General features: G+C 52.8%; 1 protein-coding gene across 3 annotated transcripts in view; it reads left to right on the top strand.

Annotated features, from left to right (window-relative positions):
- Nucleotides 1-10,000, top strand: part of LOC143324317 (CREB-regulated transcription coactivator 2) — a 31,526-nt gene that overhangs the window by 11,533 nt on the left and 9,993 nt on the right. For 2 of the 3 annotated variants that reach the window (XM_076736681.1, XM_076736683.1), the window contains 8 exons: nt 2,537-2,605; nt 3,092-3,198; nt 3,712-3,738; nt 4,383-4,462; nt 4,665-4,714; nt 5,292-5,560; nt 8,577-9,046; nt 9,462-9,704. In XM_076736681.1, coding sequence (XP_076592796.1) covers nt 2,537-2,605; nt 3,092-3,198; nt 3,712-3,738; nt 4,383-4,462; nt 4,665-4,714; nt 5,292-5,560; nt 8,577-9,046; nt 9,462-9,704 — 1,315 coding nt within the window. The remainder of the gene's footprint in view (nt 1-2,536; nt 2,606-3,091; nt 3,199-3,711; nt 3,739-4,382; nt 4,463-4,664; nt 4,715-5,291; nt 5,561-8,576; nt 9,047-9,461; nt 9,705-10,000) is intronic. The other variant, XM_076736682.1, reaches the window with a different exon arrangement.

The following is a 10,000-nucleotide window of genomic DNA, read 5'->3' on the forward strand; positions in this document are numbered from 1 at the left end:
CGGCGTCTCTCAGGCCTGAGCTGCTTTTCAAGAGCTCTCGGCTCCTTTTCCCTCCTCTTTGTTTTCCTTTCCTCCTTCTGGGACTCGACCTTTTTTCTTTTGGCTTTCTTCTTCTTCTGTTTCCTGCGACGCTCCACTCGTTTCTTTTTCGCCTGCCTGCCTGAGTTCTTTCTGGTTTTCTTCTAACAAGACAACAATCACCCTTCAGAGAGAGACTGGCCTCGGTCCACAGTCACACAGGGTCCGCTGCACATCGCTGCGCACACACACACACACACACACACACACACACACACACACACACACACACACACACAGGGCTGGTAAATGACCTCCAGCCTTCTCCCACAGACAAGAGGAGGATGTTTGGGGTGAACTCCTCAGGGAGGGAACCACCGACTGAAGGCGCTTTAAACATGGAGTGTTCTGGGCACACGGTCGTTGTTGTTGTTGTTGTTGTTGTTGTTCTTCTTCTTCTTCTTCTTCTTCTTCTTCATCCAGAGCGATCACACCTGCACGGTGTCGTCTGTCACCTTCATTGAAAGTTATTTGTCGTGTTTAGTTTTGGCTGATGGAGGCTTTACTCATCCTGCCAGGCTGGAGGATTTGGTCAAAGCTAAACCGAGTCCAGGTCTCATAAGTGCAGCTGTGCAGGACTGAGTCTGTCTGCGCTCTTCTTCTGTGGTGGTCAGCTGAAGGATGCAAGTCTGGAGTCATTCCATGTCTTTCAGTCTTAGTGTGAAAAGAGCAAAGGCAGCAGTGTTACAGCATCACACAAGACGGCTGGAAGACACATGAAGAGCAAATTAAAACCCCTCAGAGAAGAAGACGAGCAGAAGAAGCCAGAGCTCAGTCAGATCGAATTACAGGAGGAGGACATGATGAGAACAGGACTGTCAGGCCTCAGTCGCCCTTTTACAGCATGTTAACATGTTAATAAGCCAAATGTGACCCGGGTGTGTTTTCAGCTTCGTTCAGCACAGAGACAGTTTGTCCTTTAAGTCCAGCTCAGTGTCCGACTGAAGCTAAGACTCAGCTGTCTCTGCTGTCTCAGCTGTCTCTGCTGTCTCTCTCTGTCTCAGCTGTCTCTGCTGTCTCAGCTGTCTCTCTCTGTCTCAGCTGTCTCTGCTGTCTCAGCTGTCTCTCTCTGTCTCAGCTGTCTCTGCTGTCTCAGCTGTCTCTGCTGTCTTTCTCTGTCTCTGCTGTCTCAGCTGTCTCTACTGTCTCAGCTGTCTCTGCTGTCTTTCTCTGTCTCAGCTGTCTCAGCTGTCTCTGCTGTCTCTCTCTGTCTCTACTGTCTCTGCTGTCTCTCTCTGTCTCTGCTGTCTCTGCTGTCTCAGCTGTCTCTGCTGTCTTTCTCTGTCTCTGCTGTCTCTGCTGTCTCTACTGTCTCTGCTGTTTCAGCTGTCTCTTTCTGTCTCTGCTGTCTCTCTCTGTCTCAGCTGTCTCTTCCTGTCTCTGCTGTCTCAGCTGTCTCTGCTGTCTTTCTCTGTCTCAGCTGTCTCTGCTGTCTTTCTCTGTCTCAGCTGTCTCTACTGTCTCTGCTGTCTCAGCTGTCTCTTTCTGTCTCTGCTGTCTCTCTCTGTCTCAGCTGTCTCTTCCTGTCTCTGCTGTCTCTCTCTGTCTCAGCTGTCTCTGCTGTCTCTACTGTCTCTGCTGTCTCTCTCTGTCTCAGCTGTCTCTGCTGTCTTTCTCTGTCTCAGCTGTCTCTACTGTCTCTCTCTGCCTCTGCTGTCTCTGCTGTCTTTCTCTGTCTCAGCTGTCTCTACTGTCTCTCTCTGTCTCAGCTGTCTCAGCTGTCTTTCTCTGTCTCTGCTGTCTCAGCTGTCTCTTCCTGTCTCTGCTGTCTCTCTCTGTCTCAGCTGTCTCAGTTGTCTCTACTGTCTCTCTCTGCCTCTGCTGTCTCAGCTGTCTCAGCTGTCTTTCTCTGTCTCTGCTGTCTCAGCTGTCTCTGCTGTCTCTACTGTCTCTGCTGTCTCAGCTGTCTCTTTCTGTCTCTGCTGTCTCTCTCTGTCTCAGCTGTCTCTGCTGTCTCTACTGTCTCTGCTGTCTCTCTCTGTCTCAGCTGTCTCTTCCTGTCTCTGCTGTCTCTCTCTGTCTCAGCTGTCTCAGCTGTCTCTACTGTCTCTCTCTGCCTCTGCTGTCTCTGCTGTCTCTGCTGCTGATGGACTGAGGAGCAGCTACAGCTTCTGGTTTGCTGCTCCTCTGTCTTCTGTCCCAGCCGTCTGAATGTCTTCGGCTCTTGGACCGTTGGACAGACGGACACGTCGTTGAATTGACGGCGGATGGTTAACTTGCTTCGCTCGGGTTGTTTTGTGGTGTTGGTTGACGGTTTGTCGGTATCACAGAGACGTCAGGCGGACGCCAGCCTCCCTCTGACCTTTGCTCGCTGCCTCCATCTTCCTCCTTCCTCCGCTTGCGTTTTCTTTCTGATCCCGCGCTCTTCTTCTTCTCCTCCTCCTCATTTTTTGCCCTCTTGTCGATGTTCTTGCTCGGTGGAGGAAAATAACTTTCTGTTCTTGTCGATCATGAAAAGGAATTGGTCCGGAAACTTCCCCGGGGATAAAAGCCAGTTGTTTCGCCTCCCCACCACTGCACTCAACAGGTGAATCCTCCTCATCCTCCTCTTCCTCCCTTTTCTTCCTTCTTTTCTTCCTTCTGCTGGACGTCCTCCAGCTCCATCCTGAGTGGAAGTACGTTCAGAGTAAAGCCTGTGGGGGAAATGACCCATCAGCGTCCCATCAGGACAGTTTGTTTTCTGTCTCGATTTAGAGGTTGAAGCGTCTTCCTCCTCTTCATCCTTCATGTCTCTCCTTCTTTCTTCCATCATTCTCTCCATTAGCCTCTGTTCAGTCCTCTCACCTGTCTGAATTACCTGAGCTCCTGTTAAGTAAATACATCTGAAAGTAAGCAGAAGCAGCCCAAACGTCCACCGTTTGTGGACTTTGGACGAGTCTGGAGAAGCTGTCGGTGTCTTCAGTCGCCTGTTGGAGGATGAAGACTCACCTTCGGCCTCCTCTGCCTCTTTGGTTCTCTGATTTCTCTCTCTCTCCCTGCATCCCTTTAACTCTGCATGTGTCTCTCCCCTCAGGACCAACTCTGACTCGGCCCTCCACACCAGCGTCATGAACCCTTCCACAGGAGACCCCTTCACCACAGGAGGACCCACCCTCACCCCCCAGAGCAGCAGGCGCAGCGGTGAGGCAGCACTCAACAAAACACTGACAGCTGAGACACAGTGCAGGAAAGACTCTGGATACCCAGAATGCCGTGTGGCACCGATGCCCTTGCTTAGTTCATGTGTTCACAAAGTGGTGAACTCGCTCCATCCTCTGTTTCATACCCAATCATGATCCTCTCACCTGTGACCAATCAGCCTGTTTACCTGTGGAATGTTCCAAACAGGTGTTTTTGGAGCGTTCCACATCTTTCAGTCTGTGAAACGTGTTGCTGCTTCAGATTCACGATCACATGCCGTCGCTGCCGAGTGACGGCATGTGATCAGTATCTCAGTGCTGGTTTTTGGGCCACCATGTGACTCACAGTTCCTGCCCGTTCTGGCCGACTGACGGCTCACACGTTTCCTCAGGATGAAGATCTCAGTCTAAACAGGTTTTCCTCCGACGCAGTCAGGATGTTCTGAATGTAAACTGAAGCCAGTACGTCCAACTCAGTCACACCTGTCTGTCTGTCTGTCTGTCTGTCCTGCAGGTCAGAGTGATGGAGAGGGCAGAAGAAGTGAGTTATACAAACACACACACACACACACACACACACACACACACACTGCTGCCTAACAGAATCACCTGAGTGTTTGATGTTCACTGGACAGATGAGTGAAACGAGTGAAACGTCATCACAGATCATAAGATTCTGATGTTTACTGCAGCTTCCTTCAGCACGCCGCTCTGCCCGCCCAGGCGCTTCTGCCTGTGGGCTGATAGGCCGTGACCCGGTCACATGTGACCAATCAGACTGCAGACAGAGAGAGGAGGCTGCTGCACGTTTTTAAAATGATTCCACCGGTTTTCTCATCCGATCCAAAGCGTGAGCTCGCCTGCAGGTGTCGCTCATTTTGACACCTTTCACAAAACGCACTGTGAGCGCGAGCGTGCGAGCGTGCGGGCCTCGTCCGTGTTCCTGCAGCTTACAGGAAGCTGTCGTGAGCGAATCATATGACGAGCTGGAGTCATTGAGAGACGTCTCGGTCCGTGCAGTACGTCTCCACCTCTGGGACCAAATCACATCTGTAGAACATCTCTTTAAACAGCAGCTTTGTAATCATTCCTGAAAACAGTCATCTCGCAGAAGAATTCACTCCATCACTCCACAGAACGGCGTGAACACATGAATCTTTACAGGCTTCTCTGTTTGTCCCTCAGTGTTTCCGTACCCCGTCCCCCCCATTGAGGAGAACGTGTTGGACGAAGGGAAGCTGCTCAAACCCTGGGACACCAAGAAGGTACAGACCAGAGCACCACGCTGCTTTTTGTGTTCTCCTCTTTCACTTTACTTCTTCAGTCCTCTCACGACACTTCTTCAAGGAGCCGCTGCCGAACTGTTGCCAGTGTCTCTGACATCAGGCTCTCTGATTGGTCAGACAGTCTGCGCTGTGTCTCCTTCTGGTTTGTTCATTCTGTTGTTTTGTTGTTTCCTCTGTACAGCTGCCTCTGCTGTCGTCCCGGCCGAAGTCTTGTGAAGTCCCTGGTATCAAGTAAGTCTGACGCTGCTAAACACACACACACACACACACACACACACACACACGCACACACACACACACACACGCACACTCTGCACGCACATTCCACACTGCATTACATCGTAACACTTATGGACATTTCTTTGGTGTGGCCTGAAATTTGATTGGTCTGAGCAGTGAGAGTGGAGTCAGAGAGGAGTCCTCCCTCTGGACTCCCTCAGGCAGGAGTCAGCTCCTCCTCTGCTTCTGCCTGAGAGGAGTCCTCCCTCTGGACTCCCTCAGGCAGGAGTCAGCTCCTCCTCTGCTTCTGCCTGAGAGGAGTCCTCCCTCTGGACTCCCTCAGGCAGGAGTCAGCTCCTCCTCTGCTTCTGTTGCTTTTCTGTTTCTCATCTCAGACTCAAAATTCACCAGAAAACCAGACGACAGCTGATTTGTGGAAACTGTTTGAGCTGCAGTTCTGTGTTTGTGGAGCAGAGAATCGTGTTTGATTCGTTGAATCTTCTGAATTACATCAGAGTAAACGTGAGAGGTCGTTTCTCAGCGTGTGTTAAAGAGGAGGAAGATCTAAACATCCTCTTCTTCCTCTCAGCATCTTCACGTCCCCGGAGCAGCCGTCCACGCCGGCTCACGGCGTCCCGTCGGCCCTCAACACCGGCGGCTCGCTGCCCGACCTGTCCAGCCTCCACTTCCCCTCCCCGCTGCCGACGCCGCTGGACCAGGACGAGCCGGGCTACCTGGGATCCTCCTCTCTGAGCGGGGGGAGCAGCACGGGAAACCTCGCCTCCACCCTCACCCAGCTGGGCATCAACGCCGCCAACGCGCAGGGAGGCAACGGCAACTTCCACCACCACACACAAGGTGCGTACAGGCTGCGGCGGCGTGTGTGTCGATCGGTCGATCGACAGGTTGTTGGCAGTTTTTGTTGTGGCGCGAACTGCAGATGGAGGGCAGGAAGTGATTTTGTGCAAACATGATAAGAAAGACGGTCGATCAGATCGATCAAACCAAGAAACCACGAGGAGCTTTCATCGAGTACTGAACGTTGATGTTGTTCATAAGGGTGAAAAATGCCGTTTAAGCCTGCTTCAGATCAAACAGACAAGTTTTGGTATTTAAAGGCGCCATAATCAATATTTTCATCAGAGCGATGTGTCATGTGACAGCGTGAAGGAGTCGTCGCTCGCAGCGATGAGAGAACTATGATCTGAATCTGCAGCTTTGCTCGACTTCTCGGAGCTTCACAGCGAGTTCCAGCTCGTCGTTCACGGCTCGCTGCTCCGAGAAGAGCGACTTGATGTGGCGTCTTGAATTGTTTTAATTGATCCATGTAGGAGGTTATGACGGCTGCTGAGGAAATCTTTGAAGTTCACACACTCCCCAAATGTAAGAAAGACTCAGAAAGGACAGTTCTGACGTTGTAAGTGTGTGTTTTAAGCTTCCATCGCAGCTTCCACCTGCCGTAGCTTTCCTCCTCAATGGGTTATCGTCATCGTTTCAGCTTTGATGAACTGAAACTTGGAGAGTTCAGTGTTCTTCTTAGTGAAATTAAGGAGAAAACTACAGAAATAGGACGAATAAACTTCAAGCACAGCTGTGCAGTCTGATCCTGACGCTGTCTGATGAGCTTTCTGTGTCCGTCTCTGCTCCAGTGTGAAGGTTGAGCTCATGAACTGTCCTGTAAGCACTGAGTCACGGTTCAGTTCCTCCAGCGACACGTGCAGATCCTGCCGAAGTGTCCTCGGGCAAGGCGGCGAGCTGCTCGGCTGTTCTGCCTGGATCAAAGCCTCGGCCCAGTGACTAACGTGAAGGAAGTATGTGAGTGACAGCGAGTGAGATGAAACGGAGGGGATGTACGGCGGGCGGCGCTCTAAATTTAGCCTCGCAGTCACAAAAGGGAGGGGGTTTTTTTGGTTTGTGGGTTGAAGCGCAGTCGGAAAATGTATCTGACTGTTGGTGAGCTGACTGTACCAACCACAGGCAGGAAGCTGCCGTCAGCCCCATCTCAGGCTGCAGCCCCTCTGCAGACCTCCTTTAAAGGCCCCTAAACCAGAATAACAGACTGATTGTCGCCTGGAGCGGCGAGGGGAAGGCCGAGCTGGAAACCACGCGACGCAGCGCTGATGTGTCGAAGCTCGGATAAACGTTCGGTCTTTCCCAGAGCGGGCCTGCAGCACGAGAGCGGAAAGCTTCAGCTTCCGTCCTGAAAACGCTGCTGTCGTCTGCTGAATTTAACTAAACACTCACCTGCCGTCCGGAGCGGCCGGCGTTCAGGCGACGTTCAGGAGATGATCTGTGGATGTTCGTGATCCACCTCAGGAGCATAAACCCGAATGATTCTGACGACCTCTGACCTTTCCTGTGGCACGTCCGTTGAAATGGTGAAATGAGCAGTTTTACTCCAGAGATTCAACAGTGCATTCACCGTCACGCACACACACATCATGTGTGTCCTATTCTTATTGATCGTACAGTATAAATCTGTGAAGTTTCTCTTCACACAAACACACATCAGAGCTCGGTGACGGCCGTCGCTCCGTGAAAGGATTCATTCTCTCAGAGCCGCCTCGAATCTTTCCTGGAGGCTGCAGGAGCCGCTGCTCCTCGCCTGAAGTCGGTGCAGGGAAATCCCTTTTCCACTGCGGCCTTATCTCCATTCCTTTTATTCGTTTCCTCGCCGCGGGCTGGCGTCACGTAGCTCGACTCGCTCATAGATGCTTAAAATGAGATGACCACACACACACACACACACACACACACACACACACACACACACACACACACACACACACACACGTGATGGAGGAGGCGCGGCTTCCCTGTACCAATATGGCAGCCGCTCCCTAGGAATTGTGGGAACGATATATTGTGACTGTCACACACACACGGATGTAAACACACTTCACTCCTGTCTTTGTGAAGCCCTCAGCGCGCGCGCACACACACACACACACACACACACGCACACGCACAGCTTATTGTCCCATGAGTCTTTGCAGCCATGATTCTGTGACGAGTGTCGTTTTTAATTTTAGCTGTGGTCGTGGAGGTGTCGTCCTCGCTGTCCTCACGGCTGCTTTGTGTCCAGAATCAGGTCTCTGTCTCACTGTGGCTTCACCTTTAAACTGCAGCAGTCGGTCTTGAGTGAGCGTCGCTGATCTCAGATCTGAGATTTGGCCGTTCGGCCCGGAGCCTTTCGGTCCTGAACCGGGTCAGAACGCAGCCTGCGGTGCAGACTGTGGCTCACCTGACCTGCTGAGTGCGTATGAGGCGAGGTTGGACTGTGTCTGGGGACAGAGCTGCTGTTTACACCTGCTGAGGTCACCTGGGGAGCAGCTGATCCCCCGAGCAGACGCTGTGTTTCAGACTGAAGCCGCAGAGACGAAGACAGAAGAAGAAAGATCCTCCTGAGGCGCTCGTTACTTAGAGGAGGTTCATCTGAAGACAAAGTCATGAAAGAGACAGATTTTTATGATCTGGATGTTTGAACCTAATAATTCTAACCAGTAATGACCGGTCTGTCGGTGTGACTGATCCGTGGGTGCGTTCACAGTCCAGGTCTGTTTCAGCTTCAATGCGGCGCAGCAGCAGGTAAAGGTGCCTGATGGATGACTGCTTAGTGTGGCTGTGAGCTGCCTCTGAGCACAAATCACAGGTTTGTTTTCACACTGAAAGGAATCTGGGATTTTCAGCGCTGGCATTCGTTCCATGAGTCGATGCTGCAGGTCGTCGTGCGGAGACGGCAGGTGGCTCACCTGAGTCAGCACACCTGTCGGGCTCTGTATCATCGTCTGATCTTTGTTTTCATGCCGTGTTCCTGCTCCAGGTCTCTGTGGATGTTCGTTTGTGTTCACGCCTCCTTGTTTGGCCTCCTCAGGTCTGCTGGCGTCTCTGCAGAGCACGCTCAGTAACCCCTCCCTGCAGTCATCGCTGAGCAACCCCAACATCCAGTCGTCGCTCAGCAGCCACTCCTTCTCCAACTCTCTGAGCTCCGCATCCCTGCAGTCGTCGCTCAGCAACCCCTCGCTGCAGTCGTCCCTCAGCTCCTCCCCCTCCCTGCCGTCCTCCCTCAGCAGCCAATCGCTGCACTCCTCCCTCAGCAACTCCTCCCTGCAGTCGGCGTCCAGCAGCAACCCGAGCTACAGCGGCGGCGTGGGCGGCTCCGGCTCCTGCTCCTCCTCCTACTCGCCGCTCCTCAGCGGGCAGGGCCAGCCGCCGCTCAGCACGTCCCCACGGAGGCGAGCGCAGCTGTCCCCGCTCATCCTGCCCATGGGAGGGGAGTCGCGGAGGCATCACTCCAAACAGTTCTCCCCCACCATCTCCCCCACCCTGTCCTCCATCACACAGGTAACCGCCCGTCAGCACACACACTTCACATTCACACACCTGCTCACCTGGTTCAGGTGTCCCTCACTCTGTTTGTCCTCCCAACACACAAACAAGCTGCCGAGTTCAAAGAGAGCACACAGGTGTGTTCCTGCCAGGTGTGTGCTCTGACACTCAGTGTTTACCTGTTGGTACATGAAATCCACTGAAACTGAACGTTTAGCATCATTTCAGCAGGAAAGTCCTTCCAGAAGACTCGTGTTTGCATCTTATTGTCATTCTGTTTCTCCACACTGTGAATTTTCTTTATTTCTGTACTGAACAGAACATTCATCACGTTTGTGTGACGCTTCTCTAACTAATTCAACACAGAAAATACAGTTGTGGTTTAGTGTGTGTCTGAAGACTGGTGCTAACACCCCCCCGACCCCCACAGGGCGTCCCTCTGGACACCAGCAAACTGCCTCTGGACCAGAGGCTTCCTCCGTATCCGCTCAGCCAGTCCCACCAGCACCAGCCCGGCCAGCAGCCCTCCCCGCTGGGCCAGCACCACCACCAGCAGCTGCACCGCCTGCAGCAGCAGCAGCAGCAGCAGCAGCCGCGGCCCAGCGCTCAGCAGCAGCTCCACCTGCAGAACCTACGCAACACACACAACCAGCACATGCAGCACTTTGGAACGGTGGGTCAAACGAGAGGAGATGAGATTGACCGATTAGTAGATTACATGGATTAGATGAAGATGTGTTTGTTCAACACACACGCAGGCACACGCACGAGCACACACTCACACACACACACAAACACACACACACACACACGCGCACACACACGCACACACACGCACGCACACACACGCACACAAACGCACACACACGCACGCACAAACGCACACACACGCACACACGCACACACACACACACACGCACACACACGCACACACACACACACACACACGCACGCACACACACACACACA

This window comes from Chaetodon auriga, chromosome 8, assembly GCF_051107435.1.
Source record: "Chaetodon auriga isolate fChaAug3 chromosome 8, fChaAug3.hap1, whole genome shotgun sequence".
In the NCBI taxonomy this organism is placed as follows: domain Eukaryota; kingdom Metazoa; phylum Chordata; class Actinopteri; order Chaetodontiformes; family Chaetodontidae; genus Chaetodon; species Chaetodon auriga.